Source organism: Gambusia affinis, linkage group LG06 (genome assembly GCF_019740435.1).
Source record: "Gambusia affinis linkage group LG06, SWU_Gaff_1.0, whole genome shotgun sequence".
NCBI classification, from domain to species: Eukaryota; Metazoa; Chordata; class Actinopteri; order Cyprinodontiformes; family Poeciliidae; genus Gambusia; species Gambusia affinis.
The window spans coordinates 20259210-20286533 of NC_057873.1; the positions used below are offsets into that span (position 1 = coordinate 20259210).

Here is a 27324-nt window from a genome sequence, read left to right on the forward strand (position 1 = left end):
GTCACATACACATGAATCTGATTTCCTGTGCAGGTATTTAAAACATGTTTTCTGGCCTAAACCCACTAGGTTGTATTTTGACTCTACCAGTTAAATTAAATGAGTTCACACACTGATCAGGTTAGAGGAGAAAGTATATCTTACTACCTTCACAAGGACTTTACATTGGGTTTCATTCATTTTGTATTCATTTGTGTAGCCTGACCCTGACTGTTACCCTTAACCTAACCTAGACTCAGTTCACACCTTAGTCCTAAATTCAACCCACAACCCAAAAACAGCACTTCTCCTTATGGGTCCCCACAAGCAGCAATGTGTCCTTACGGCAGTGTATCCAATTCAAGGCCACACACACGCACACCCACAGGCAATGGGTAAGTCGGCAATTAACCTAATATTCAATTAAATTCAGTTTATAGAGCAACAACTCCCAAAAATGTAATTTCAAGGTATTTTATGGGACAAAGAGTCAAATTTATCTGAAATTACTTACTATCAAATTCAGTTTAAATTCTGTTCACGACACAATATGTTCCACTCCAGTCTAATCATAAAGTCAAACCCAACATAGTCCATTCCCCACATTTTGATATATATTGAAAACGTGCATTGCATGATCAATTCCAGCCAATCATATTGTGTAGTTGGTAAAAGTTAGATGTGCAGGGATAACATAGTAACTAAGGAAAAGCCAGCAAGCCCCTTTAACTGTGAAGCGACAAGACAGCATCCTCAGGTGCGGTAGACTGTGTAAAGCATCCATGTTCATTAATACATTAATAGAATCTCTCTCACACAATTGTGGCATTAGAAAAATAAAAATAATTTTAGTAATTCTAATTAACCTAACGCAAGAAAAAGTTTGAAGCTGATTTAACTTTAGACAACGAGAAAAAATGTGCACGCGTCTTTTTTTCCTGTGAACATAAACTTTTGGTTTTAACTGAAAGATGAAATATCTCTGGTTAGAATATAAGCATCACACATGTCATCCTCACTTGGAAACTTGTGGCATACTGTCTTTTTGTTGCCTTTCACAGCCTGATAAAGGAAACAAAAATAATAATGATTGTCACACACCAGTAGGAGTTACAGCTTAGCTACTGAAACAAAACTCATAATAATATACTGCATATGCTCCACACTCCAAAAGCCCTGACTAATATTCCCTACAGAGCTGGTAGCACATCCAGTGACAGTTCCTCATTAAATAATACAATAATGCATAAACAGCTTACAATTCAAGCAACAGACAGATCGTCAGTGGCTGTGTACGAAAAGCTTTATTAATCCAATTGTTTCAAAATTAGAAGTCAGAGGTTGGTGAGCTGTTGATGTTCATTCATGCCATTTTTTGGCACGAAAAGGTTTTTTTCTTCTTACTGCACATTCTAGTGCCAGATATTGCATATACCGTGACGCTAATATTCTATTTAGACTTCATGGCATTGCATGGCATCATGTGATGGCATATGAATATTGCTCTTAAATTAGGTTTGTGGGCTGTGAGCCAGATTTTCCTCTGTGCCAAAGGCTCTGCCCCTTCGCTGACTGCCTGACTGCGGCAACCCAAACCAACAGCATGTGGGAGGTTGCTTTGTTAACAAAGCATCCAACAACCCGGTTCATTGTATCCCCGCCGTATAACACCTTGCCTCTTTCCATTACCATTACTGGCATTGCTGTTTTGCAGTAGTTCTGGTTGAAATCATCACATCAGACCTGATAGTGTTGTCCTTCTGCTTGAATGGCCCAGTGCCAGACCAAAAAGGGACGTGAGGCGAGACAGACAAGGTTAATAAAAGCGTCGGGCCACTGATTGACGGTTTCACAGGCAGCTGAGAAAAGATGTTGTGCTCTCTTTCAGGGAGGAGCGTTTTCCCGAGATCATCCACTGAAAGGGTGAGAACATAGTGAAGCACTGTGAAGCCTTCCCATCCGGTATCTTGTCTAGCAGGTGATACAAAAACAGCTACTTGGAGTCCTCCAGATAAGAAGGCACAAACAAAGCTCTCTGCTGTAGCAGGGTGGTGGCAGTTTGTAATTGATGGATAATAACCTGTATAGTGTACATAATGCTGCACAGACAGAAGGGCAACACAGAAGTGTGTGTGGTTTTATAGCTGCCAGGGTGAGAGGCAGATATTTCCTTGGAAAATGCACATATTATTTTTTTTTTTTTTATGGCCTCATGAAAAGAACAACACAGACACCGTTTAACCCCTCGGGATGATGTATGAAATAATAAAAATGTGCACTCACACACTCTATTTTTACAGCGAGCAAAATTATCTGTCACTTCATGACACAACAGTATTCAAAACAATATCCGATTCTTTTCCCAGGGAACAAATGTGCTGCAAATAGTCAATTTTAGTTTTAATATATGTGAACAATAAAAACAAAAATGAACCTGAGAAAAATGTTATTTCTGAGAGCAAATGCTTATTTTTTGAGACCAAGAACCAGAAGTGAAGAAGAATTGGACGATTTGGACGAGAAACTCAAAAACCTGCTCTTCTTTAAGTGATCGCAGCAAATGACGCTGCCTGGTCAGATCGAGAACAAAACTCTGCCGCTTCCAATTTGCTACAGAGTGGAGATTCAAAGTTACTTTCATTATCAGTGAGGTGTTTCACAATTAAGTCAGAGGAAGCACAGAGTGGGAAAAAGCTATTTAAATGGAACAGATCTGTGGTTCAGTTAAGGCCTGAGCGAGTGACATAATATTACCAGATGACAAAATGTGTTTTGGAAAGCAAGAGATTACTTACTCTGCAGGACAAGCAGACAAACAGTCAGTAATGCTAATAGCACTAACTACTCTAACTGTTAATCTTTAAATGTAAGCATAATAATACTTATTTTGTAGTATTACTAAATTCCTATTCTAGAACAACTAATCTCATTTTGAAAAATGGTTCTCATTAAAGAAAACCGTGGAGGAGTCGACTATCGACAAGGAAACATAAAAAGCAACAGTGGAATTCAAGCCCAATAGTTTCTGGGATGAATAACCTCTAAACTCAGATCATGTAAACATCTATAGAAACATCTAAAAAATGCCATTAGCGATGACATCGTTCAAAGCTGAGAGAGCTTGAGCAGCTGTTTCAGTAAGCGTGGGCTAAACTACTGGCTGGCAAATAGATGCGTCTCATTGTGAGAGATTACTTATTGGTGGTGATTGCGACGAAAGGTCCACGCCATTTTCATTTGTTTGATTATGAGATCTAGATTTTTTTCCACCACAGAGGTTAAAAGCGGTACCAAGTCTTTTTTTCTGTCTTAGGCACACATTTCAATTCATGTCATGATTTATTGAACCTGAGCTCTTGCAGAAAACGTGGAGACAATTTATCCCTGACAGCATTGCAGTTGATTGTTTACATTCATCCTGCACAACAGGGCACGCTTCAGAAGGATATATACTTAAAAAAAAAAACTGCAGGTGAGGCAGATGGGTTTTGACTAAACTGATTAGCAGGCAGCATGTGATGCAGAAAGCATGATATGTAAATCTTTGCGTTATCTTTACAACACACTGCGAATAGCAGATAAGGTTCCTCAATGTGTTGATTTTAATATCACACATATCAAAACACATCCCTGGTAGTGATGAGTGAAAAAGAAAAAAACATGTCAGTCAGCAAAAATACATAAAAAAAAAAAAAAAAAAAGTAAAAGTAGGCAGCAAATCTAACCAGAATCTATTTAAATGCCTCACAAGATTTGTAGTAACATTCATAAATGATCTCCCCTTCTGGACATGTTACTGGGAAACTGAGTGGAAAAAGGCATAACATTTAAAAAGGATGTGTTTTTGCACATGATAAACTATTGCACAGCAGTTATTGAGATGCAACTAATTGATGTCATGGCAAACTTTGAGTTTAAGGCAAAGTTTCTGCTTCAAACTGCTCAGCATGAGAAAGAACATGCACACTTTTACAACAAGAAATGGCGGAAGAACATCACCAGCTTGGACAATTTCTAGCTAGCTCAGCCCTGGTTGGAAACTCAAAGATTCTATCTTGTTCCGATGTTTCATTACGCCATAAAAAGTGTGAGCAGTTCACACAACTCGTCAACAAAACTCTGGTTTTTTTTATTGACATGGGCTGTGCACATTTACTTTGTTAGCAATCAAATCCAATAAACCTTCAGTGATGTAGTGTGTAGCGGCATAGTTTACAGAAAAAGACAAAAAAACAGCATAAAGAATCACAAACTAAAAAGTGTAACATTTATCTAAAGTTTTAGACGGTTCAGTTAAAGCCATGATAACAGCACCAAAAGCCCTCCTTTCTTCAAAGCAGACTTCTCCTTCAATCTAAATTCATTTTCCCCTTTAAGTGTACTTCTTTCACCTTCAAAGAAGCATCCTGAATATTTAATTTTGTCCTCTGGCACATCAGTTCCTCTGCCAGCAGGATAATGGAGATTGTTTGCACCAAGAAATGTCAGCTGAGCAAGTGTTATCACAACTCCCTGCGGTACGATTCAGCTAACTGTACCCAACCACCATAAAGAAAAGTGCAAGATTTGCTAGAAGTAGCGGCCTACTGGGAACGAGACTGTGTCTGATCAGCAGTGTGGACAGTAACTGTGATATTAAAGCCAGCGCTTATCTGAAGACTGATCAACCAGTCTGTGTTGTTTCACTCAAGCATACAAGGCACATTATACAGCACTTTACATTTAGTATGGGCTTAGGCAAATGATGTCACTAAAGCATTTGAAATTAAACAGTCTTGACCTGTAGCACATGGCTGAAAGTTACTTTACCTGCCTTAGGCCTTCCTTGCTGTTCTGCATGATCCGCAGGGCGTAGTTGGACCTCTGACCTTTGCTGTTGAACTCGATGTGTCCTGTTAGGCCTTCCAATTCTACCTATCCAACACCGAGAAAGAAGCTCGTTAGAACATATATGTATTGAGTTCATCTATAAAGCTCTGTGTCTTAATGCAAAGATGGGACTATTTATTTATAAGCGGTACACTAAATGAAAAAGGCTAGACCAATTAATTTCTAGTGAGACTACATTTGAAAGCACCCTTTAAAATTGTTTACCTATAATTTTCTTCTTCATTAGCAACAGTTCCAACATCAAACATTGGTGGGCAACACGTCAGTAAACAGGAGTAGAAAGGCCTGAGGGTGAGTCTTATTTCACTCCTCAGAACCAATTAGCCCTCAAAACATTTGAATACTCATGTCAAGAGGAAGGTTTGTCCTTGTAATTTGTATGTGGAGACAGGGTGAAGGCTCAAAGCTGGAGGTCTTTTCAAATTGAGTGGTTTACCCCACAAAAGAACAACTTCACACTGCATAAACAAATAAACTTACTGTCTTAGTATGTTTTATTCCACCACTAACACTATAATGATTAGTCTGATGTACTGCAGAGGCTGTGTTGTGCACAGATGTTTTCTCATGAGCTTTGTTAACTTCCAGGCGAACTTTGCAGCATTTTACATACCTTAACTGAGCACTGCTCTTCCTGACGTCATTAAGTCAATAGGCGAGTTATGAAAAATTGTAAACCCTGAAAGTTAGGGCAAAACCTTACCTTCTCTATGCATAAAAGGGTTCTGACAATCGTAGACCCATAAACAATGGAGAAACTGTTCCCCAAAGTGGAAAACAGGCCCATGTTAAATAAAAAGAGGGATGGAACAGCACAGATGGTTACAGGTAAAATAAGTGTCAGATAAATCCTAAAAGATTGAACATCTCTGTGGTGTGAGAAGCCTTTGCAAGATAACTGAGGCTTAAGCCGTTTGAACAGATACTTTAGTTGATGTTGCTTATCGACAAGTATAAAGTAAAGCAGGAATCATCTTTCAATCAAAAGACTGCAGGTTCAGTTCCAGCTTCATGTTGGTTAAGTGTCATACCAAACCACAAGTTGACTGCTGGTGTTTAAATGGGTGCATTTGTGAGTGCAAAGGGTGAATGTGGTTGAAGAGTGAAGGACTTTGAGCTCCCAGTATGACAAAATAAATAAAGTATTTTGATGTATCATCGTCTGGCAGAGTAAAAGGAATCAGGAACCATTAGAAGAATTTAACTTTTTCACAGGCATCTTGCAAAATAGAACCCAGGATTTGTCCATAAAAAAGTTTAATTACTTAATTGATGTAAATTAATTGGATAACACAATCATGACGCATCCATAAATTCCTGTAATCTCCTTGTGAAATATCAGTATCAGAATGATATTATGAATGTAAGTAAGTTTCAGTCCACAATGTGATTACACACTCATTTAGTTTCTTTCAGCAAGAATGACAAACAGATTGATATCAAACACAAGGATTTTAATCCCATTCAGTTATTTATCTCTAACAAGAAACCCTTCACTTCGCTGACAGCTGCCTGTCTTTATCTCTCCTTCAGTGTCTCTCAGAATAATGCAGAGAAACTATAAAGTGACTGAGTAAAGGGAGACATTATCCTGCATCATGTAGATCTAAGAGGTAAAACACATATTACATTGTAACAAGAGGCGCAGTAAGAGAGAGCTTCACAAATTTGCATAAAATCAATTCAAAGCTACTACTTTGAGCACAGAAGACTATCCAGAAACTTTGGGGTGTGGGGCCAAAATATTTGCTGATGTGCAACTTACTGAGCAAAAAAAAAAAAGAAGAAAGAAAGAAACGGAGCAGTGCACAAAAAAGTTCTAAAGTATTCAGTCGCTGATAGTTTAATACCAAACTTTGAATTGTTACATTTTGCACACAATCTACTGTCTGGAAAGATCTATAGGTGATATATCAAACATCACCTAATTAAAGCGGACACTATAAGGAAGTAGCATGATTTCCATGACCATAGATAGAGGCACTAATGTTCCCAATGCACTCAAGATTAATTCCTGTGCACAGGGACAATCACTTGATAAGTTATGAGGCTACTGACTGTGCCAGAACCTAAAAAGAAGAATTTTATTTTCTGCATGGATTTAATGTCTGATCAACCAAATAGCCTGCTAGATAATAACACGACCAAATAAAAATGATAACGTTTTCCTTAAAACTGGAAAGAGTTTTTGCCTTAATTTAGCTTTTAGCATGTTTACTTCAAAAGATTGTAGGGTGATGGTCGATGACTGAAGAAAACAATCTCTGCCATTTTTAGGGTAAAAATATAAAACTCTGTAGAAACAAATGTGTTGACTCAATAAAAAGACTGTTAGACTGTTAACAGACTAACTGTTAACAGTTAATTAACAGCCTAATGTCACACAGTCTGTTAACTAACTGTTAACAGTCAGTTAACAGTTAACTGACTGTTAACTGTTAGTCTGTTAACTGACTGTTAGTAGATAAGATCTATCATTCTTATGTACTGAAAAAGTAGGCCACTCTTAAGAGAATTTGTTGAACACTTATTACAGTATCATTGTGTGACAACCAAATTTTCATTATTACTATTAATATAAACAAATAAAAATAACCAAAGTGATGCGGTTTTTTTTTTAGCATCGGACACAAGGTTTGAGATCCCTCACCCTTCAGACATTTGGAAAATGCTAAATTTAATGACTATGTTTTTGGATACTTTTTATCATCATCACTGTCATCTCCATTGTAGAAAGAACGCTTTTGATTCAACAACATGACAGCTGTGGTGTTGCAGAGCGGCGGCTAATTGCTTTAAAATGTCATCATTATCATGTTTAATCTCAGAAAACGAGTTAAGAAGTTTGCAGTTATTTACTGTGGATGTATCTATTTCTCTTTCTGCAAGTCTGTTGCTGTTTTGTGTTTTATGTGTTGAATGTGAGTTTCAGCCTCGTCTCTTCATTCTTCAGCTGGTGTGTTTGTTGTGCCTTTCTCCAAAGTAAGAAACAGCACACCTAATCCAGCTATTTTAAATCAATTACAGGATGAAAACCACTTAATTGGTCTCCTCTCTGCAGCTTTGAAAAGGGCACAAAGAACACAGGCAAATAGAGAAACAGGAAGACAGGACAAAATGTGTGCAATTAACAAAGACGCACATGCAAAAACTTTAAGGTGGCTTATTTGACTCAAAAAAATGCAAAAAATATAAATATATTTCTTACAATTTCAAACTATACCCTTATAATATGCAGGTTCCTCTACTGTCAGTTTCATCATTTCCAAAGTTAATCTTACCATCCTAAGGTAATTCATGAGGCTTGTGCCGTGCTCCCAGATTTTGGATGACTTGCAGGAGAGCTGAGTAGCGCCGACGTTCTGGCTACGGTTCAACTCCTGGACCGCTGCAACCACTGCGTATACCGCATCAAAGAGCAGGGCTGACGAGAGCTGCAGAGGAAGAAGGTGAATCTATTCTTACTACACACACACAATAACACGTAGAAACCTGCAATAACTCAAAGTGTAACATTGAGTGCCTTTTGGTCGGTGAGGGGTTAAACCGTCTGTAGACTGGAAGTGATATTATTCCATTAGATCATGAGAAAGAGTCTGATCTGCTGACAGCGATGAAAACCATCTCTCTCTCTCTCTTGCGGTGTTTTCTATTTCTCGAAGAGACTCTGTCCTTCCTGCTCTCATCACCAATGAAGCTGGCACACCCCGACTATTTCAATTACTGTCTGCCGCTCTCAGCAAGGGCCAAAAACAGTGGGAGAGGCAGCCTTTCCTCTCATTTCCCTTGGACAAACAGCCTCATCGTCACTGCTGCTCCGTCCCTGCTACATACAGTTAATTAAAATACCTAATGCCTCTCATAAGAAGCTTATTGAGGGGTTGAGCTTCATCGTTCTTCATCTGTTTAATGGACAGAGATTAGGGAGATATCGATAAATGTATGTTGGTGTGTTAAAAAGACCTTAAACAGGTTTTATGTGGAAATAATGTGGATTTTTTTTAGAACAAGAACTGTCACATTTTTTAAATATGTGTATTGCTTTTGATGCTTGACTGATTTTATTGGTTGGCCACTGTTAGGGTCAAGGGTATGGTTTCTGGAAAAGAACGGGATTTGACCTCTGAGGGTAGCAGCCATTTGCTCTAACACCCGAGCCATTGGAGTGCCATATGTGCCAAGTGACCACCTGGGAATTCAACTTCCATCTTCTATTTGTCTGATAATTAGTGGAATTAATCAGAAAGTAGGTCAGCCCGTCAGTTCCTCTTTCTGTTTAAAGCATCCTAAACCCCTTTATGAATTAATCTTCACAGAGTGTCTGCATCAATGCGGTTTCTTCTGTTTGTAATTGTCAAAATGTTTGCATCTATTTATTCTAGCAATCTAAAGTCTATCTAAAGCTGACTTGTCAAACGGGTAACAACAAAACCATAAATTAATCAGAATATATTTTTTAAAATAATGCCTGACATGCAGTATTTTGACTATTTTCACATATCTGAACTGGAAAATTAAACCTATTTTTCTTGTAGGCTGTATGCTGGAGCTTCATTTGAATACTTAAAAAATGTGTTCCTATGAAAATGATTATATTACATCAATTCTATACATTGCAAAATGTGGAAGCCATTACTGGGATAATACAGGACAAGTTTCTTGAACAATGTGACGGAGGAAGCATCACGAGCTGGGACTTAATTAGAGTCCGTGTCAGCATGCATGCAAGCCCGCACATACATGCACACAAACGCATACACAATCACTAACTTACTTTTTGCTGCAGCTTAAACTGACGCGGTTTATCGTGGGTGCACACGCGGTGTTAAACATTCATCCTAACATGTTTTCAAGCTTTTTCCCGGTTTTATTTTCAAGTAGGGTTGCTTCCAGAGGGTTTTCTATTAAATTGAGTGTTGTATTTTTGTTTACAAGTTTATTTATTTATTTTTATTATTATTTTGTATACTTTAAGAGTTTATTTAAGTTAGAAGTAATTGCTTAGTTTTTGATCATTTGGATTTTCTGTGGGCGGATTCTGTGGCTTTAAAAGCAGAGCTCTGCTCCACAGGGAGGCAGTTAGACTCCTGAAGAAGTCACACTGAAGGTACTGCTGTTTATTTGATTTTCAACCTGCTCTGGATATCCTTTGTGTCTTTTATGCACCTGCCATCTTTGTGCAAGCTTAATAAATTCCTCTAAAACGATCTCCGACCTTGGCCAGTCATTATGTTTGACTAAGTCATAATAGAACCCCGTCACAAACAATATCTAATATTCTAATCCTAGAGAAAAGAATTGAAACACCATAACAGGTCTTGTTATATCTAAATTTATTAACACTGTGAGTTTTATGCTTATTCAGTCTATAGCTCACAGGTTGCATATACCCACCTTCACTTAGTAAAGCCTGTATTCTGTTTTTGTCCACATTTTGACATGAGAAGGACGGTCAAAAAACATTTTATTTAGGTATACAGCATCGTTCTTTTCCCCTGGTTATTAATATGACATACAGCATCTGTCAAAATAAAATAAAAATAAAAAGTACATATCTGACATAAGATCAGAGTTAGGCTGCTTTATTCCTCACCCCCTCTCAGTCTTATTGTCTTTTTAAACACAACACCCACTTTGAGTGAAACAGGTGTTATGTCAAAATGCCTTTCCAAAACTTGTGTGCACTGTATGTGCACCCTGTGACGGAGCGGTGACCTCTCGCCCATTGATAGCTGGAGCTAGGCACCAGCACTCCTTGTAATCCCACAGGAATAACCGTGTATGATTATGAATGGATGCATGTGCGCCTTTCTTTAAACTGGTTTTGTGCCGAAGTAGCTGTTGCCAACTGAACCTGTTTCCTGTGCCACGAAGAGGAAAAGTGCCAAATTTTCAACTTTAAGGATTTAACGCCCAAATGGTAAGTTTTTGTTTTTTGTTTTGCTTTTTTGTTAACAAAAAGTGGTTGGAATGCATCTTTACAATCTCTATATCTAACTCGACTATTATTGTAGACTTTTTTTTTATTTTTATTTGACAAAACCTAACTATTTTCTTTTGAACAGTTATTGATCTTTAAACTTTTAAGCTACCCACCCACATGTTCTCTTCTAAAAATAATGTTGCAGGACTTCAATTTTATGAATGCATTAATGTCTTAGTGAAACACATGTGCTGGTAAGGTCATCCGTTTGCGTTTTGTGAAAATATGCGAGAGTGAATTAAAAGGGTGTAATCACAGTGCATGTCTAACTGGGTTATAATCAGTTTCTTGCTTGGCTGCTGTCAGCTTGTATCCTTGGTGGCTATTTGCTAATTAACAAGAAGTCCTAATTGCCGCAGGCTCACCAAGTATCCAAGTGACCCGCTGTACAAAGAAGACACTTTTATGTATGAATTATTCCTAACCTGTTTCACCACACATCTTTAATTAAACTGACGGCTAGTGGGTGCGTGCATAAGACCGGTTTCTCAGTTTGTATTTTTTCTTGCTTGAAACAGAGAAAATTATGTTAAAACTAAAGCCCTGAAGCTATTCATCTGATCTGAATTTTGATCTGAAATTTAATTGAATTTTCTACAACGTCTGAACTTTTTATGATTTTGTAGTTATTTTCCGCTCATGCTTTGGCAAATTCTGATTTTATTATCATCACTTTTATTTTCAAAACCGGTGTAAGTGGTTGAGGTTTGTCAGCTGCCCACAACTTTTCTATGGGATTTTGTGACACCTGCTTCAAAACACAGACTTTGTTGTTGCTAAGCAACTTTGTATTTAACCTGGTGGTATGTTTAGGATCAATCTCCATTTGCAGCTTCAACTTGTTCAACTTGTTAGGTTCTGAGGTGCTACTTCAATTTTTTTGCACAAGGGTCATTCTCTCCTCATGATGTCATCTATTTAGTGAATTTCACCAATCATCTAAACTTTATCATTTGAAAAGGTTTTAATAAGGATATTGCGTAATGTATACAACCACATATTTTAGAAAATAATTTAAACCAATTCAGGATTAACTAAGTTTATTCTTGAAATGCTATAATGTCTCAGAATGGCGTCGTGGACAAGCATGAAATCCTGTCATTATAACGCTTCCTTAGCGTCTGAGAACACACATTCACTGTCATAGCTGGCATAGTTCCTGATGTAACGCTAAGCTTCTGATTTTACGACCAGGCTTAAAGACAAATGAATGACAACGCCGGGCCTGGAGGGCCTATTAGAAAGTCAGATAATGCTCATAAATTGTAGACCCATAAACAGCAGTTTATGAGGGCAATTTACCATGTTTTATTTGGAGACTTTGAGAGTGAAAACTCCAATGATCCAGTTCTATAAACTAAGCATAATAGCAATTAAGACACACAACAACCATTTTTAACAAATAAGTACATATTTAAAAAAAAAATAGCATTACAGAATATAGCCAATACTGAACTCCTAACATTTTTGATAATTTAGGACGATGCATGTTCTATGATGGGCCGTTAGCAAGGAAGAAGCTATTATATAATTAATATGGTGGTGCTAAGCAACGCTAATGAGTTGTCTGGGAAACAAGAGCAACACATTCAGTGTCTTTCCTTGTTTATGTGTGTAACAGAGGTTCAACCCAAGAACTGTTGTCTGTAAAGCTTTAAAAAGTCCTGTGTGGAAATAACACAGCTGAGCCGTGTGGAGGAGAAAAAAGGTTCATTTTGTTGCTCAACAGAATCAGGTTGGAAGATAAAATAAATGTCATTGTACTCAAAGAGTTACTCAACTCAAAGAGATCTGAAAATGTTTTTGTCATTAATTATAAGATCAATATGATCTTCTGTAACAGCAGATAAGTAAAAGTAAATAGAAAATCAGAAAAAGTTCAACAAATAAAGTAAAACAATTAAAAGTTGCAATAAGAACAAATATAAAGATTTTTACACACATTTGATTATGCTTTGCTTTTGTACAAAGAGTCAGATGTTTACTCAGTTCTTTTACTCAAGAAAGAACTGACCTAATTCCTAGGCGTTCCTTGTGCTGAAGAGATGGCTGCCAAAACTTCCCTTTGCGATAAAGAACTGATCCCCACAACAAAAGCAAGACCTGAATCCCAAACCCTTGACTTTGGAGTCAACCTCCAACTGAGACACAAGCTCTGAACATTTTCCTTCTAACCTCCTGGCCTGGAAGAAGATTTATTTCAAAACCTTCAAAATATTCACTGGAGAACTTTGAAAAAGTGGTCTGTAAACCCCGTGTTTCTGAGTTCCCATGGAGATGAGAAAGTCTCTTGATGCGTCTACCTATGCAATGGCGACCTCTCCATTCCTCGACCAAAAGGGTCCTTTACCTGGTTTTTCCAACCCAAAAGACTGGAGGTTCTGCCGAGAACCTAACTGGGATTAGCCAGCTCAACCTCGACACCTGGCTGAACAGTTTTGGTTTCCAGAAGTCTAATTTCAAACAAATAAACAACAAATATGTTTTCCTTCAAAAGATTACAGTAAATCTTTACTCCTCAACAGAAAAGATTGCAACAACTGGGGAAATGTAAAGTTCTGGCAAAGAGGTTGAAGCCGAAGGCGAGCTAGAAGAGCAGCAATCAGTGATAAAACATATATTGAGATTATTTTTCTTTCAAGAAATTGGTTCAGTTTTAACATAAAATGACAAATAATATGGTTTATTAGCATAGAAGAACAGTAGAGGACATAAAAGTTGGAAGTTACAGTGTGATTAATATATAGCTATACCATTTTTATGATTAAAAGATGGAGTGTTTAATTCATTTCCTCTCAACTTCTCTGCTGAGAACTAAGAAGTCACGCTTCATTCTTACGGTGCATCTTTCCTGTATGTGAGATGATTTTATTGGGTCACTAACCGGAGTGCCGGCAAAGGGTGCATGGTCACAATTCTCCTGCCAGGAGCGATTGAGGCTTAGCACGAATTCCTGGAAGAAGGGATGCGTTTTATTGAAGACTGAAAACCCGACAATGTTGACCCGCTGGTCAGCCACATCGTCCAGTCGTAGCAAAGTGAATTCCTGTGAGGAGAAAGGAAACAGAGAGAGAGGAAACGGTTACTGAAGGCAAAGCACACTTTAATTGAAGCGGTTGTTAGCTGCCACCATTCACGCTCATTTGTTTAAATTACAACAAATGATATATCGAATGGGTGTCAAGGTAAAAAGGGCAAGTGTTCATTAAACAGGTTTACATTCAATTTTATTTGTATGACTCAATTTCCATTAACTTCCATTATTCTGGTTAATTTGACGTGGAACAGCTGAAGCATTTTATGCATTTTCACTATTTAGACAGACATCACTGCACAAAATTAAGCATTTTTCACTGCCACATGAATTTCCTCCCATGGAGGTCACTGTACAAAGAGTGCTGAAGATACACTGGGAAGCAAATATATTGGAATTACCTGCTGACTGATGGAGAGAGACTGTGACAAACTAGGGTTGATGGGAAGCTGATAAAGGACATTGAGACCTGTAGATAAATGGGATGGAAATCCATTGCATGCCAACGTCTTCAAGGTTGTGAAAAAATGGGAAATAGAAGTCATTTGTTATTTTGTTCTTTTGCTCTGGGGACAATCTTTGCCTGGGGAAAAGCAGTCAGGGGACAAGGTGAGAAATGAGGGAGTGCAGGAAAAAGAGAACGCAGAGGTGTGACAGCAGATGGACGTCTCCTGAAGGTTAATAGAGGTGTCAGAAACCAGTTCCCCCTCAGGTGGCGGCCTTCACCTGTCTTCCTTTGGTGTCGTCGACGTTATGACAGCCGGACCAAGCAAAGTCTAGCTATCTGCCTGTTTCCCACCAAGGCCAGGGACTCAGGAGATAAGGGTAGTTTGTGAGGATGGTAAATGTTGGAGAGGAGACTACGATAGAGCTGACACTGTGCAGCGAGAGGTGACATGTGACACTGGAAACAAATGGGAATGGATGCAAGGAGTTGGCTGTTGGCCACTGGAATAACAGATCTATGACACTGTTGTCTGTACAAACCAATGATTCCTCAACTATGACATAAAATCATTGTTTTGTTATTAAATGAGTAACATCCACCATTTATCACCATGACATCATGTAGTTTTACCACAATAGAGTAAGTTTATCTGCATTGAGTTAAAACAAAAAGTTGTCTTCAAGCTGAGATTTTAGGTCTTATTTCATTGATAAATATGGAGAACACAAGGGGGTTGTTGTCACAGCTGAACTTTACCTACAGTTCATCAGACTCTACAGAATAAAGAAGACTGAACACTTGAATTGAATCAAATACTTTTTAAATAGTGGTCTAACAAATATTTATGCCAGCAGATTGTTGCAGCATTTCCAGTTTTTTCTCACTTTTCCCTTTAAGCGGATGCATCTGCTTTTCAAACAACCAACATTGGAAATGCCGCCCTAAAGGTGGAAAAATGTGAAAAATGCCTGAAATCAGGTATCTTTGTTTCACATTTACACCACAAAACTCATCTCTATCTCTGGGATGTTTAGATTTTTTTAGATGCAATATGAAATGTGATGAGCAACACAGTCTTTTCAATTTATGCAACTTGTTCAATCTGTCCTGCCTCCATGTGTTTCTTGTCTTTGGTTAACTGTAACTGTAATTGATGCAACAGCTTCAGGAAATGCAACGTGCAGTTATTTAGCTATTCACTTAAAAAGAGACGAGCACTTAGAATGATATTAGATCATCTAATATCTGTAAAATCTAAAGGGATTTTACAGTTTTCAATCAGTGCCCTTGAGCTGCCATTATATGCAACTGTGTGCAACAGAAAGCAGAATTTATGGTGCAGAGAGAAAATGAACTCAAACTGGTTCAATATCTGTGCTCAGCTCCCAAGCCTTTTAAATGCTGTGAAATGACCACATCCTAGGATGCACCCTAAACTCTTTGTGGTGTCATAATAAATAGCAGAACTTGAAGGGCAACATAAAAAAAAAAAAACAAAAAAAAAAAAAACAAAGTGAAAAGACAGAAAAAATGAAATGCTAAGATGAAAAATATAAATAAGTAAACTCTGATAAATCTGAAAACATTACCCAGAAACTCTGCAAAGCTTTGAAAGATAATGAAAGCCTACAAAGGTCCGCAATTTGTAATCAGCCTAAAAACATAAACATGAAAAACATAAAAATGACCTTCTCCTCTTTTAGAAGAACACAGATGAGGGGGTATTAAGTAAATGACATAAAGGACATTAACAAAGAGTGAATAGGTTCATGAATTAAATAACAGACAAGCAGGAAAGGTGGACAAAAGCTCTTAAACCACAAGAGGACTCGGCATGAGTCACTCCACAGTGGAGTAAGAAGAAGAGACTGAGCTGATACTAACACGGATCAGAGGAGGGCAGGAAGAAGCAGGGAATATTGACTTCGAGTGGGAGGCCTATTATCCCCAGTGCTAACCCCACAGAAACCTGTGAATCCTAAATGTTTAATCATGCTGACAAGCAGCAGAAAAATTCTTGTGTTCATCCAAGGAGAGGGTTGGATAGAACTTTATTAAAATGTCAGTGAATGCCATCCACATGAGAGAAGGGAAAGCCTAGAAAAAGTTTAAGATGGATATCTAAACCTTTTGAATTGAAAATGCATACACACAACATGTGAAGGGTGCTTATCTTAGAGAAGCTGGGCATTTATGGAAATAAAATATAAGGTGCATTTTTACGTAAAATCCGTGTAATCCGTGTTCATTGTGAAAACTGAACTAAAAGGTGTTCCTTTTGGAGATCATTGCAGCAGCCAAGTACAAATATTGACATTTACATGATTGAAAGCACCCAGATTCAGTTTGCTTCAATAATAAAAACACTTTCCAGGCTCCCTTTGATTCCCCAGAGTCCTCCCTCCTATGACATCCAGCTGTCACTAAAGGGGTTGTTAGTCTGGTATATTTCTGCCGGGTGAAGCGCACTTGATTTCGGTACTGAACAGACCAACCCCATTTCTGATTGTACCCAACAAAAGGTAAATAGACTTTTACATGAAAAATTTGTGGGCATAGATTTTGGTGAGAAAGTAGCTCTGACCTCTCAATAAAGAAATACTCCACCCCCCCCCCCACCAGGTTTCACTGTACCTTGAAAAGTATCAAAGCTTTGGACTTTTTCAAACATGTTCCCATATTACAACCTTAAACTTGTTGTAATATGTTAATACACATAGCTGTGTTTCATGAGAAACTAAGGACAATCTAGAGAGCCCAATTAACCAATTAACAGTAATGTTTTTGGTTGTGGGAGGAAGCACATGTAAACTCCACAAAGAAAGAGGTTGGGATTCAAACCGAGGACCTTCTTGCTGTAAGGCAACAGTGCCACAAACTGCGTAGCTCTACACAGACCTGCTGTCTGTGTAGGTGTGTCATGCAGTCCTAAAGCAAATTTACCACTACGAAAACTCAAAATACTACCAATTTTGGAAGACAGACCAACATCAAATAGTATATGTGTTAGGATCCTGGGTTGTTTTGGGGGTTAATTTACTGATTCTAGTTTCATTATCATTCTAAGTTTCTGCTTTCAGTTCATGCTAATCATTAGAGGATGTGGGACTTTTGAGACAGGGTCTTCATTTCAGCCTGCAACAATAAATCATGAAGTAACTATTAATTACAATAGCTTTAAAATAAACTCTTACTTAAGTTATTCTCCAAATCACCAATATTTTGTGAAAAATTTAATTCTACAGAGCAGTTTGAGCCTAAAGAAAAAAAGGAGGGCTAAAACAGCTTATACGTTCCAGGAGTATCTTCAGGACAACTAAATCCCTGGTTAGACTTCAACCACTTATGTAAACATGTCAGAATGCAAGAAAAATCCTTTGATATTGTTTCCTTTAGACTTCCTCCGTGTTAAATGAGTCCTTAAGGGGCCTGTTAAAAGCCTTTTGAGACTGTCCATGTAATTACTGACTAAGTATACTTTCATAGATCATTAAAGTGAAAGCTGTGCAAATGGAGCTATCATTAAGCATGTCCCTGAAGAGGGACTGTATATTGCATATATGCATATTTCAACACGCGTAAGCTGGTATTGCAGTCACAACATGAGGGGTGTGGCTACAAACATCTACAAAGAGTTTCAAAACCTGAGAGCGAGAAGCAAATGCTAAACAAAATCCAAGGTCACCAAAATATCCTCGAGCTATGCCTGAAAGAAACTAATGTGCTGCATTTGTGGGCTTTCAGGGCTCAGAGCTCGACACACAAGGACATTTAAATTCAAGTGGTGCCGTGCACAAGTACACGCAGAAGCACATCACATCAGAGGACATTACACTGGTGTGCATTCATTTTCTATGGACTTAATTATATGCATTCCTTGCCAAATGTGACCTTTACCTTAATATTAAGTCCACACTGGAACTGGCTAAAGAGATTTATGTCCCTGTTGCATGTGTAAAACATGGAGATACAAGAGAAATGGAATTGGACTTTGGGATTTTTTTAATTGTCACTTTCCTGTAGTTAGTTCATTTTCTTTTAAATATACGCACAGCAAGAAGTCTGCCTTAAATAACTTTTATACTCGCTTCTTAGTCTCCGCCGTGTGACAGGATAATTTTTATAGTTACTGCATGGCTCGCCACCCAGGGGGGCAGTCTGTCATTGGGTGCCACATTTTCTCTCCCTATTCATGTCAGTATGATCCAGGATATAAGCTTTAGAGGGAATTGAAGGGATAAGTGGAAAGGCAACTTCATCATATGATAACTAAAGTCACAATAGTAAAATAGCTTTTACAGACAAGCATATATGTAAATCTAATTGTGCAATTTTTCCAAATCCTGTTAACTAAAATTAATACCTATCACCAACATACGTAAGAAACAAACAACAAACAACCAAAAATACTTAAATTACACTTTATTAAAAGCTGCTTTGTAAAATATTTCAATATAAAACGGAACTGTCAACATTAAAGTACACTCTTTCCATTTTTGTTATTGTCGTCGCCATAGCGGTCGGTAATTGTAGAAGCATTGTAGTATTTTTAATAATCCCTTCACTCTCTTTTTAACGCACAGAAGGCTTTTTGTATTACAGCGTGTCTTTGAGGGAAAATACAGTCTCCAACCTAAATTCAATCTTTGTGTTCCTACTGTGTCATAAATCCAACCATAGAAAATACAGCTGAAAGGATATTGTACTTCAGGGGTCTCCCTAGCTCCCATAATCCTTTGTGAGCCCTGAGAACTGCTGAAATCTGCTAAGTTTTGTTAGCAAAGAGACAATATAAAGGAGAACAGTTCGTTCCCATTGCAGTTAACAAAAACCAGAGGCGGATGGTAAAAACAAACAGCAGATGAACCAACTCTCAACCAATGAACAGGGTATATGAACCGAATAACAATAAGAATACAGAGGGAGGGAAAAAAATACAGCTGACAGACAAATCAATTAAAATAGAGAGGAAGGTGAGACATCACCTGGCACAAGTGAGAGCTTAAGAAGCAATGGAGGAGTGAAGCAGAGTGACAGAGCAGGGATGAAGGAGGGTTGTGGGAATGACAGCATGGCCGAGGGCCCGTGACACCGGCTGTCACCTGGAGATCAATCAACAGTCTGAACGTGAGCCAACCAAGCAAAAACTGTTGCTTCATCCTCCCAGCTCTTCTCCCTCTGAAAATCAACACAATATGGAAGCCTTAACTTCCATTTCAGCTCCCTTTTCTGTTCTTTAGCAGCCCTTTTATCATTGTAAGTGGAATTTCACATTTGCTCGCTTTCTGGGATGTCTCACTCTTTTCTCATGTCTGCCAGTCATGTGACTGCACACAAACCATACCACTATTAAAGATGTCCAAATATATGACCACTGGTGTTTGGAACAATATAGCCAACTTGAGCAGTGACTAATGAGATCCCACGAGGACTGATTCAGCTGATAGTAGGATCCCAAGTTATAAAGCGTACCTCTCCTTTACCCCGCTGCACTCTTTACCCATCACACAGAGAGCATTGGTATATTTCCTAGGAGACATTCCTAAAATATACTAAGGGAAGTTCACCCTTTCATGTATTCAATCTCATACATTTCAGTTGCTTAAATGAAAGGGACAAACACATTGTATGAAAGAAACATTTTTTCATACATTTTGTGAATAAAACTCAACCATATTCCCTGAAACGTGACAATATTTTTAGATGCAATGTTGAGAGGCTTGTATTTAGTATGCACGGTGTGTTTTAAGGAACAAAAGCTGCTTCTATTCACCACATTTTTCATTGTGAATTTCAATGGTCTCTGTATTTCAATGAGCTTGAGTCATCTTAATACTCCCAAGGGGAGAAAAAAAAACTGTTAAATAGATTAAAATTAATGGATTTTGTTGTTGGTGAGAATTACCAGTCATCCGTGTTATATGATGGAAGAAACATGATAATTTCATATTAGTCACAATGACAAGATTCAGTGACGTATGAATCAGAATTCTAAATTACCATCCGTCCATCATTTGTCCTGAGTATTAATTTAGCAAACTCAAACAGTACCACTGAGGCATGCTTATTTAGCTATTCTCATGGTCATCATTGACCGTGGTCTGTGTGATGATACTGAAGCCTGAGTTTCCCCTCTGGGAAATGAGAATGCGACTTAGGATAGCACCTGTGGGGGAACTCACTGTCCCCTGCAGGATGTGAGTACTGTCATGGACATCAAGTGTGAACACTTTGAAATCCTCCCATTTGCACCACAGCTCTCACATGTTTACATCAATCAGTATAATTGCCTCACACCTCGTCATATTTGTGAGTCGATGTGTGGTACGCGTTGGCCCCTAATCATCCGGGGAGAGAAATGTGATGGTGAAAAAAACTTTGATTAAATGGTTCACTGACTTTGATTTAAAATTTAATTTGGCTTTTATTTGAAAGGTATATGTAATTTTGGCTCACCAGCGGAGGCATAAATAACCCTACTGTTATGTAAGATTATGTTAAAGTTAATCTATGATCAAAATTTGATATGGAGTCACACTAGATGTCTGAAAGAATTACAATGCAGCGTAGCTTCAATTCCCCACATCAACACCTATGTCCAAAACAGCCATACTCATGGGTCAGAGTTTGTGTGAGGGATCACACATCCTCCCATCAAGTTTGCTTTAACAGAACAATCTTTGCGTGGAAAGTGACGCGCACCAGTTTACAGCCCTGTTTAGTGTCTAAAACACCTTTATAAATGAAGCCTCCTTGCCAATGCTTCAGACACCTGTTTGCATAACTTTGATACAAAAGTTATGTAAAAAAAAAACAACAAAAAAAATAAACCGCACACACAAAATGTAAATATTTTTAGCTTATACATTTACTGTTCAGTTATATTTATCCATGCTAAGAATCTGCAATGGTCATAATAGATGCTGACAATGCAATTAAACACTAAATTAAAACACTAAATAACACCAAACTTGGAAGACTGTTTAGAGATCTAAGCAAAATTTCAAAAACACATCCTCCGTTGACCTCTTCCTGTTATCAGCCTGTATTATATTGCACCATTCCCACCAACATTTTGTATAAAAAACAGAAATTGTTGGAGTGGTTTAAAAGAGGCATCTATATCCATTGCTCCATTCTTGGATCTTCAAGCCATTGTTTTCTGCTTTGCAAAACGTGGCTGAGATAAAGACAGAGCTGTCACAGTTGGTTATCGTCAGTGACAATTTGAAAAAGGAAGAAAAATCATCTCTACTCTTTATCTAGTGTGGCACCTCTGAGAGAAGAGACTGAGTCCAGTAGGCGGTGACGAGTAACATTTCAGTAAATTGCATATTGATTTTCTTAATGATAAAATGCTGATTAATGACGTCCCTTCAGCGTTGCAGAGATGGAAGGTTATAACTTGCAAAAACCTTTCGGCCTGAAGCCGACCCTTGCACAGTTGCAAAATCCATTCCTAGTGGCATGCTGATTATCTGCTAATAGTTGAAATGTTCATGCAGTGTTGTGGGCAATAAGTCATTTCATACTTGTATCAATTGCCGCGTAAATTCAGGCCGAGCTCTAAAGCCTCCTGCAGCCTCTTAATTACAATGTTCTCAGGGAGCGTGGGAGGGGAGGGGCGGAGGAGAGAAGGAATATTACCAAATGTCAGACCTGTTATGAACCTGGATGTAATTGAAAAATTGAATAAATGATTTACCATGGGTCTTTCTTTTTTTTAACTTGATGAAATTCATCACACCGCTCTGTATAACTGGACATGAAAACTGAGATTGAAGCCCCATCAATTTCTCACCAGTTGCAGTCGTTTCCGTCTGGATACTTCGTAGTGTTATGGGCGAATGGAATGAACCCAAGTCGTTTCTCTTGCACAGTGAGATAAATTGCCAGCTACATAATTTCTAGCAGGTCAGCCAGTGAAATTCACTTTGAGGTGACTGTGAAATTAACATATATTAAGCAAAGCTGACAAACCAACTTTTTCCCAATGCTTTTAATGCCTGCATATGTCATTTTTTGGAAATAAATCAACATTTTAGATTGTTATATGTATTACGTCTGGCTGGTTACAGTAACAGCTGATTTGAGTTGCAGGGACCGTAAGGCTGGAATAATTCTTACACTGGCAGAGACCCAACACACCATCAAACCTGCAAGACACCAGTGTTGGTCCTTTCCAGTAAGACACTCATCTTTATGTTATATGAAAGAATGTCAGTGGAGAAAGCTTCAAAACAGAGATACCTAGGGAAATGGTTTTATATTAACCATGAAGGCTTCTTTTAATTTTACTGCACTGCTGTGAACACATGGAGGAAAGCTCCTTTTCATAAAAATATGTGGAGGAAAAAATTATAAAAAAAAACACAAAACACAGCAGGCAATATAAAACTCTGCCTGTTTAAAATTTCTTTTCTAAAATTAGATGTCTTCTATGTTCTTCAGTGTAATGTACAGATTTAAAATAGTTCATAATTCTTTCACTGATATTGAGTAATATTAAATTATTCCAATGCGTATGAATCAGTCAGTCTCATAATGTATCAAATTATATTGTGTATCCAACCTTTTCAGTAAGCGCTTCTCTAATTTATGTGTAGAATATAAAGCAAAATATTAGCAGTGCAGAAACAGTTTATCTAAATATTAGAAGGCAGGCTGTTAACAATTACACCATCCAAAAGTTTGACCTTATAATCATATGTTGAAAGCTGTCTCACATAATACTTTGATAATACTGTATGCAATTGTATGCATTTCAAAATAGTATAAAGTCATTTGGAAGATAATGCAAGTAAAATGCATGCAAGCACATTTCCTGCTCTTAAGGGCAAATTAAGTCCAACTACATTTATTCCGTGCTCCGTTTGTAAGGTGCTTTTAGCCTTGCTAGCGAAGCTCTGTGGTTGGTAAATGTATAGTGACAGGAGCTCACTGCGATCTTTTGTACTAAAGGGGAGATTTTTTTGTTCCTTTTTCATGCTGTGCTTTAAAACTAAGTTGGTTCTCCAACTTAGTTTTCTGCTTTATCATAAAAATCAGCATTACCCTTAATGTAGGAGGAAACCTCACACAACCTTAACAACTTGTTGAAGACCAGAATGAGGATGAGGGAGAGACATTGTTCCGTCCTGAAGCTTTCCTAGTCTGATATTTATATCTTCCTCGGTGATCTTTAGTGCACAGGGGAGGTGTCGGGTATTGTGGAGGGAGGTGCAGGTAATCCTTTTGTGTGGGAGTGGGAGGTGGGTGAATGGGTTGGAGGTGGGAAGTTGTTTTTCAAACAGTTTTTACATTTCTGTGATTGTTCACCATCTGATTCAACTGCAGTGTCTGAACAAAAAGCAGTGAATAAAATATGACAAGGACATGCTGCTTACACATCATTGTTCATCTAATTGTCCAAGCATTAATCACCTCATGATGCAATTTACGTAAGAGGTGTCAAGTAAACGCTTTTCTCCAACTGGTCAACTGGTTTACTTACATGTAAATACTGATACAGTATCACTCAGATTTTTATTTCTACTTTTGAATGGTGTATAAAAGTAAAACATTGTGCTGATTTTGTGTTAAAATGTGTAAAGAAAAATCTCCTAAAATATACTGTGGTAAAAAAATTATTCCAAATCACAAAGACTTTTTCTTACAATGCTCTTTCCCTTTGAAGTCCTTTTTCCACTCTTTCCAATCTTAAAAAGACAAAGTTGCACATATCGAAGGGAGTCATGGCTTGGTTATCAGAGAGGCATTACTTTTTTTTTTTTCCTTTCTTTTCAAATTATATGTAATCATGAGCAATTCTCACATTTGCATTTCAAGAAGCAAGAGGAAACCAGTCTACAACTTTCAATTACAATTTTCAAAACTTCAAATGCGCCTTTGTCCCAACCCTAGCACCAGAGTCAAGAGCGAGCGAAAATTATAGACCTATTGAACTAATATGTGTGTTGTTGGAATGTGTGGGACAGAGCTGGAATAAGACACACATACAGAAACTTCACACAGAAAAACTTCAATTGAGATTTAAAGGCAAAACCTATTTGCTGCAGAGTTAACAACTGTGCCACAATGTGGCCGCAAATTTCTGAGGTATAAATTGTTGTACTTTTCCTGTCAATTTTTTTGATTTATCATAAAACGATGGCTTGCTTAAACCCTGTCCTTCCCCAAAAAACTCCCCAGAGTCTAATCCCATACTTTAGAGATAAACTAAATAGAAAAAAAAGAGAAAAGTATTGAGTATAAGAGGGATCGGGTTGGGATGGAGGCAGATAGAAAGTTATCACCACAGAAAAGATGTGACATATGAAGTCTGCAAGCCAATTCAACTTTTTATTGCAAGCCCGATAGTAAGCTGACTCAGGCACTGGGATTTGGAGAAAACCACGCTGCAACACAATTGTCAAGGCTGAGTCATCCAAACATCAGACTCCAAGGGAGAGTTAGCTGTAACAAGGCTGACAAAGAGTAATCAATAAACAAGAACTGCTCACACATATTCTGAGTCAAAAATGTGCGATGCCACACTGAATTATTTCCATTTTCTCACGGTTCAGTTTGTTATACAAACATCAAACTAAAATCTGAAAAATCTTTAGCATAAAAACATACCAAAGGATACTCAGTCTGACAGATAAAAAGTATCTTATTTGATGCTACATCCATGAAGGTGTAAAATACTATGTGATAAAAGAAGAAGTAGCATGCTTCTCTTATGCTACTAAAAGTATATACATACTTTACCATGTATATGCTAAAAGCAGTATGCTCCAAAATGTTAATTCAATATTTAGGAGCGTAGCCAACGTGAACTGAAAACAAAATTAAGACCAAAAATGCATGCAGACTACCATTCTAAAACAGTGGATCATCTTTCACAACTTTTCCTTCTGTTTGCAGATTGAACCAGTTGAAATTTTATTGAAGGAATCCAAGTCAGCGGGAAGAAGTCCTGATTTGTGAAGCGAGATTAGAATTGAGCAGGAAGGCAATGGCCAGGCTACTGCTGTGATGGGGTTCTCGGTATTTTCCTCTAAATATTACAATGGCTATAATGGACAAACACCACATGATGCATCTCCAACAATAAAGGTCTTTGTACTTGAGTCCATTTGAAAACCACAATCTTGACTTTAGGTGTTATTTTGAGTTATGCTCTCTTGCTTCTTTTCAGCCTGATGGTACAGCAATAATCACACCTACCAGCTTTATCCAGCATCTTTACAAAGTCTGTCTGCTTGTTTTCCGTGTCTGAAAACATCTTCTGCACATACTGGACAAAGGACCTTCCTTCTCCCCAACAGCTATGATGGCCAGACATCCCAATGTTGTGAATACTTGCTTGCACAGATCCACATGGCATCTTTAGGAATCTGAGGTCAGTACCCAAAACTACTTCTCTTTTCTAGATCTTGACTGATTAATTTAGATTTTCTGTGTTGTGACAAGAATAAGCAGTGAACTATGAAACGTGAACAGAATCATGGAATTTAACAAACAAAATGCAATCTGCAATAAAATGCAGCACTTAACAGAATTTGACAATATATTAAAGTGTTTTGATTCAAGACGTAAATATACACCTTTGGGGTTAAAAAATCTTGTTCAATTGGAAAACTTGGAATTAAAAAAAAATAAAAACAGGAACGTGGAATTTGGAAATAACTTAGGAAATAATTAAATGGAATGCATCAAAATGCATTTGAGGTATAGTTTTAAATACATCCAAAGATAAGTCTTTATTTCACTCTAATGCAGTGAATCATTCGAAGCTCACAAAGCTATAAAAATAAGATAAGCTGAAAACATTAACTCATTGTTGCTCTGATAAGATCTGAAACTCTAAATAGGAAGTGATAAATCAAGGACAGCTCTTTACTTGCATCTATACATATATTTGTACCTGAAATTTTAAATACAGACCTTTAGTTTGACAAATGTGCACCAAAGAAACCAAGCAGTATAAGGGGCAAAGCAGAATATCTATATGCACATCTCTAGGTACCTTAACACGTAATTTTTAAAAAGTAGAAGATAAAGTGAGACCACTGCCAAGTGCATGGAGAGGACAGACAAACACGATGTAAACATTGGAAATGCTACAGTGTCTGGATTGTTTCTAAGTTAGAAAAAGAAAGTTACATAGAACAATAGCTTTGTGTCAATATTGTGGCTCAAACTTAATCAATAACTTGAACATCACCTGAATGTACACATTGCTATTACAAAGAAAAACAAATAAAAGTGTGGAGCTAGCTGCCTGTGGCATTCAAACAGCCCCTTGCTAACACTTTAGATCAAACCACAGCCATAAAAAATGAGTTATAGTACTGACACACTCAAAAAAGAAAACGATTTGGAAAGTATTAGAGAAATGTTCTGTCTCGTCAGTATTTCATCTCATAACAGCTTCATAAAAAGCTATAAAAGTCACAGTTGTACTTGACTTATCCAAAGCACCCAGCCATGACTGCTGCTTGCAACAGCAATGCAATTGCAAGAAAATTGATGGTGAATAGTTTGTTTTAAATGCACAATGTAATGGTTGTTTCCTTTTCCTATGACACCTGACAAAAACTTGCTTTTAGGAATTTAAAGATTTAAGTGATGTTTTATGTAAAGTGATAAAAAGATTTAGAAGTAACACAAAATTAAGTAAATTAAGTAACAAAATTAATTGTTTAGAGGCAACAGACAGCTTTCGACTGCTTATGTTTAGATACATCTTAAGATTATTGAAACAAAACCAAATCAGAGTTCTACTTAGTTTTAAAACTGGAAAAATTAAGCACAAACATCAACAGTTGCCTGAAGTTGGAGCCAATTACATCACCAGAATTATGTGTGTACCTGACTGCAGAAGAGTCTGAGTTTATTTTTAGAGCTCTCAAAAGCAGGAGCACAATCAGAGCAGACCCTAACAAAGATGACATGTCGTTTCGGCATTAGGAATGAAAAGCGAGGAAACATTATTTGGTGAGA

General features: G+C 37.6%; 1 protein-coding gene across 4 annotated transcripts in view; it reads right to left on the reverse strand.

Annotated features, from left to right (window-relative positions):
- The window catches only part of grik4 (glutamate receptor, ionotropic, kainate 4), a 356426-nt gene that overhangs the window by 68748 nt on the left and 260354 nt on the right, over window positions 1-27324 (reverse strand). For all 4 annotated transcript variants that reach the window (XM_044120574.1, XM_044120576.1, XM_044120575.1 and 1 more), the window contains 3 exons: window positions 13737-13898; window positions 8151-8303; window positions 4789-4893 (listed from right to left, as the gene is read on the reverse strand). In XM_044120574.1, the coding sequence (XP_043976509.1) occupies window positions 4789-4893; window positions 8151-8303; window positions 13737-13898 (420 nt within the window). The remainder of the gene's footprint in view (window positions 1-4788; window positions 4894-8150; window positions 8304-13736; window positions 13899-27324) is intronic.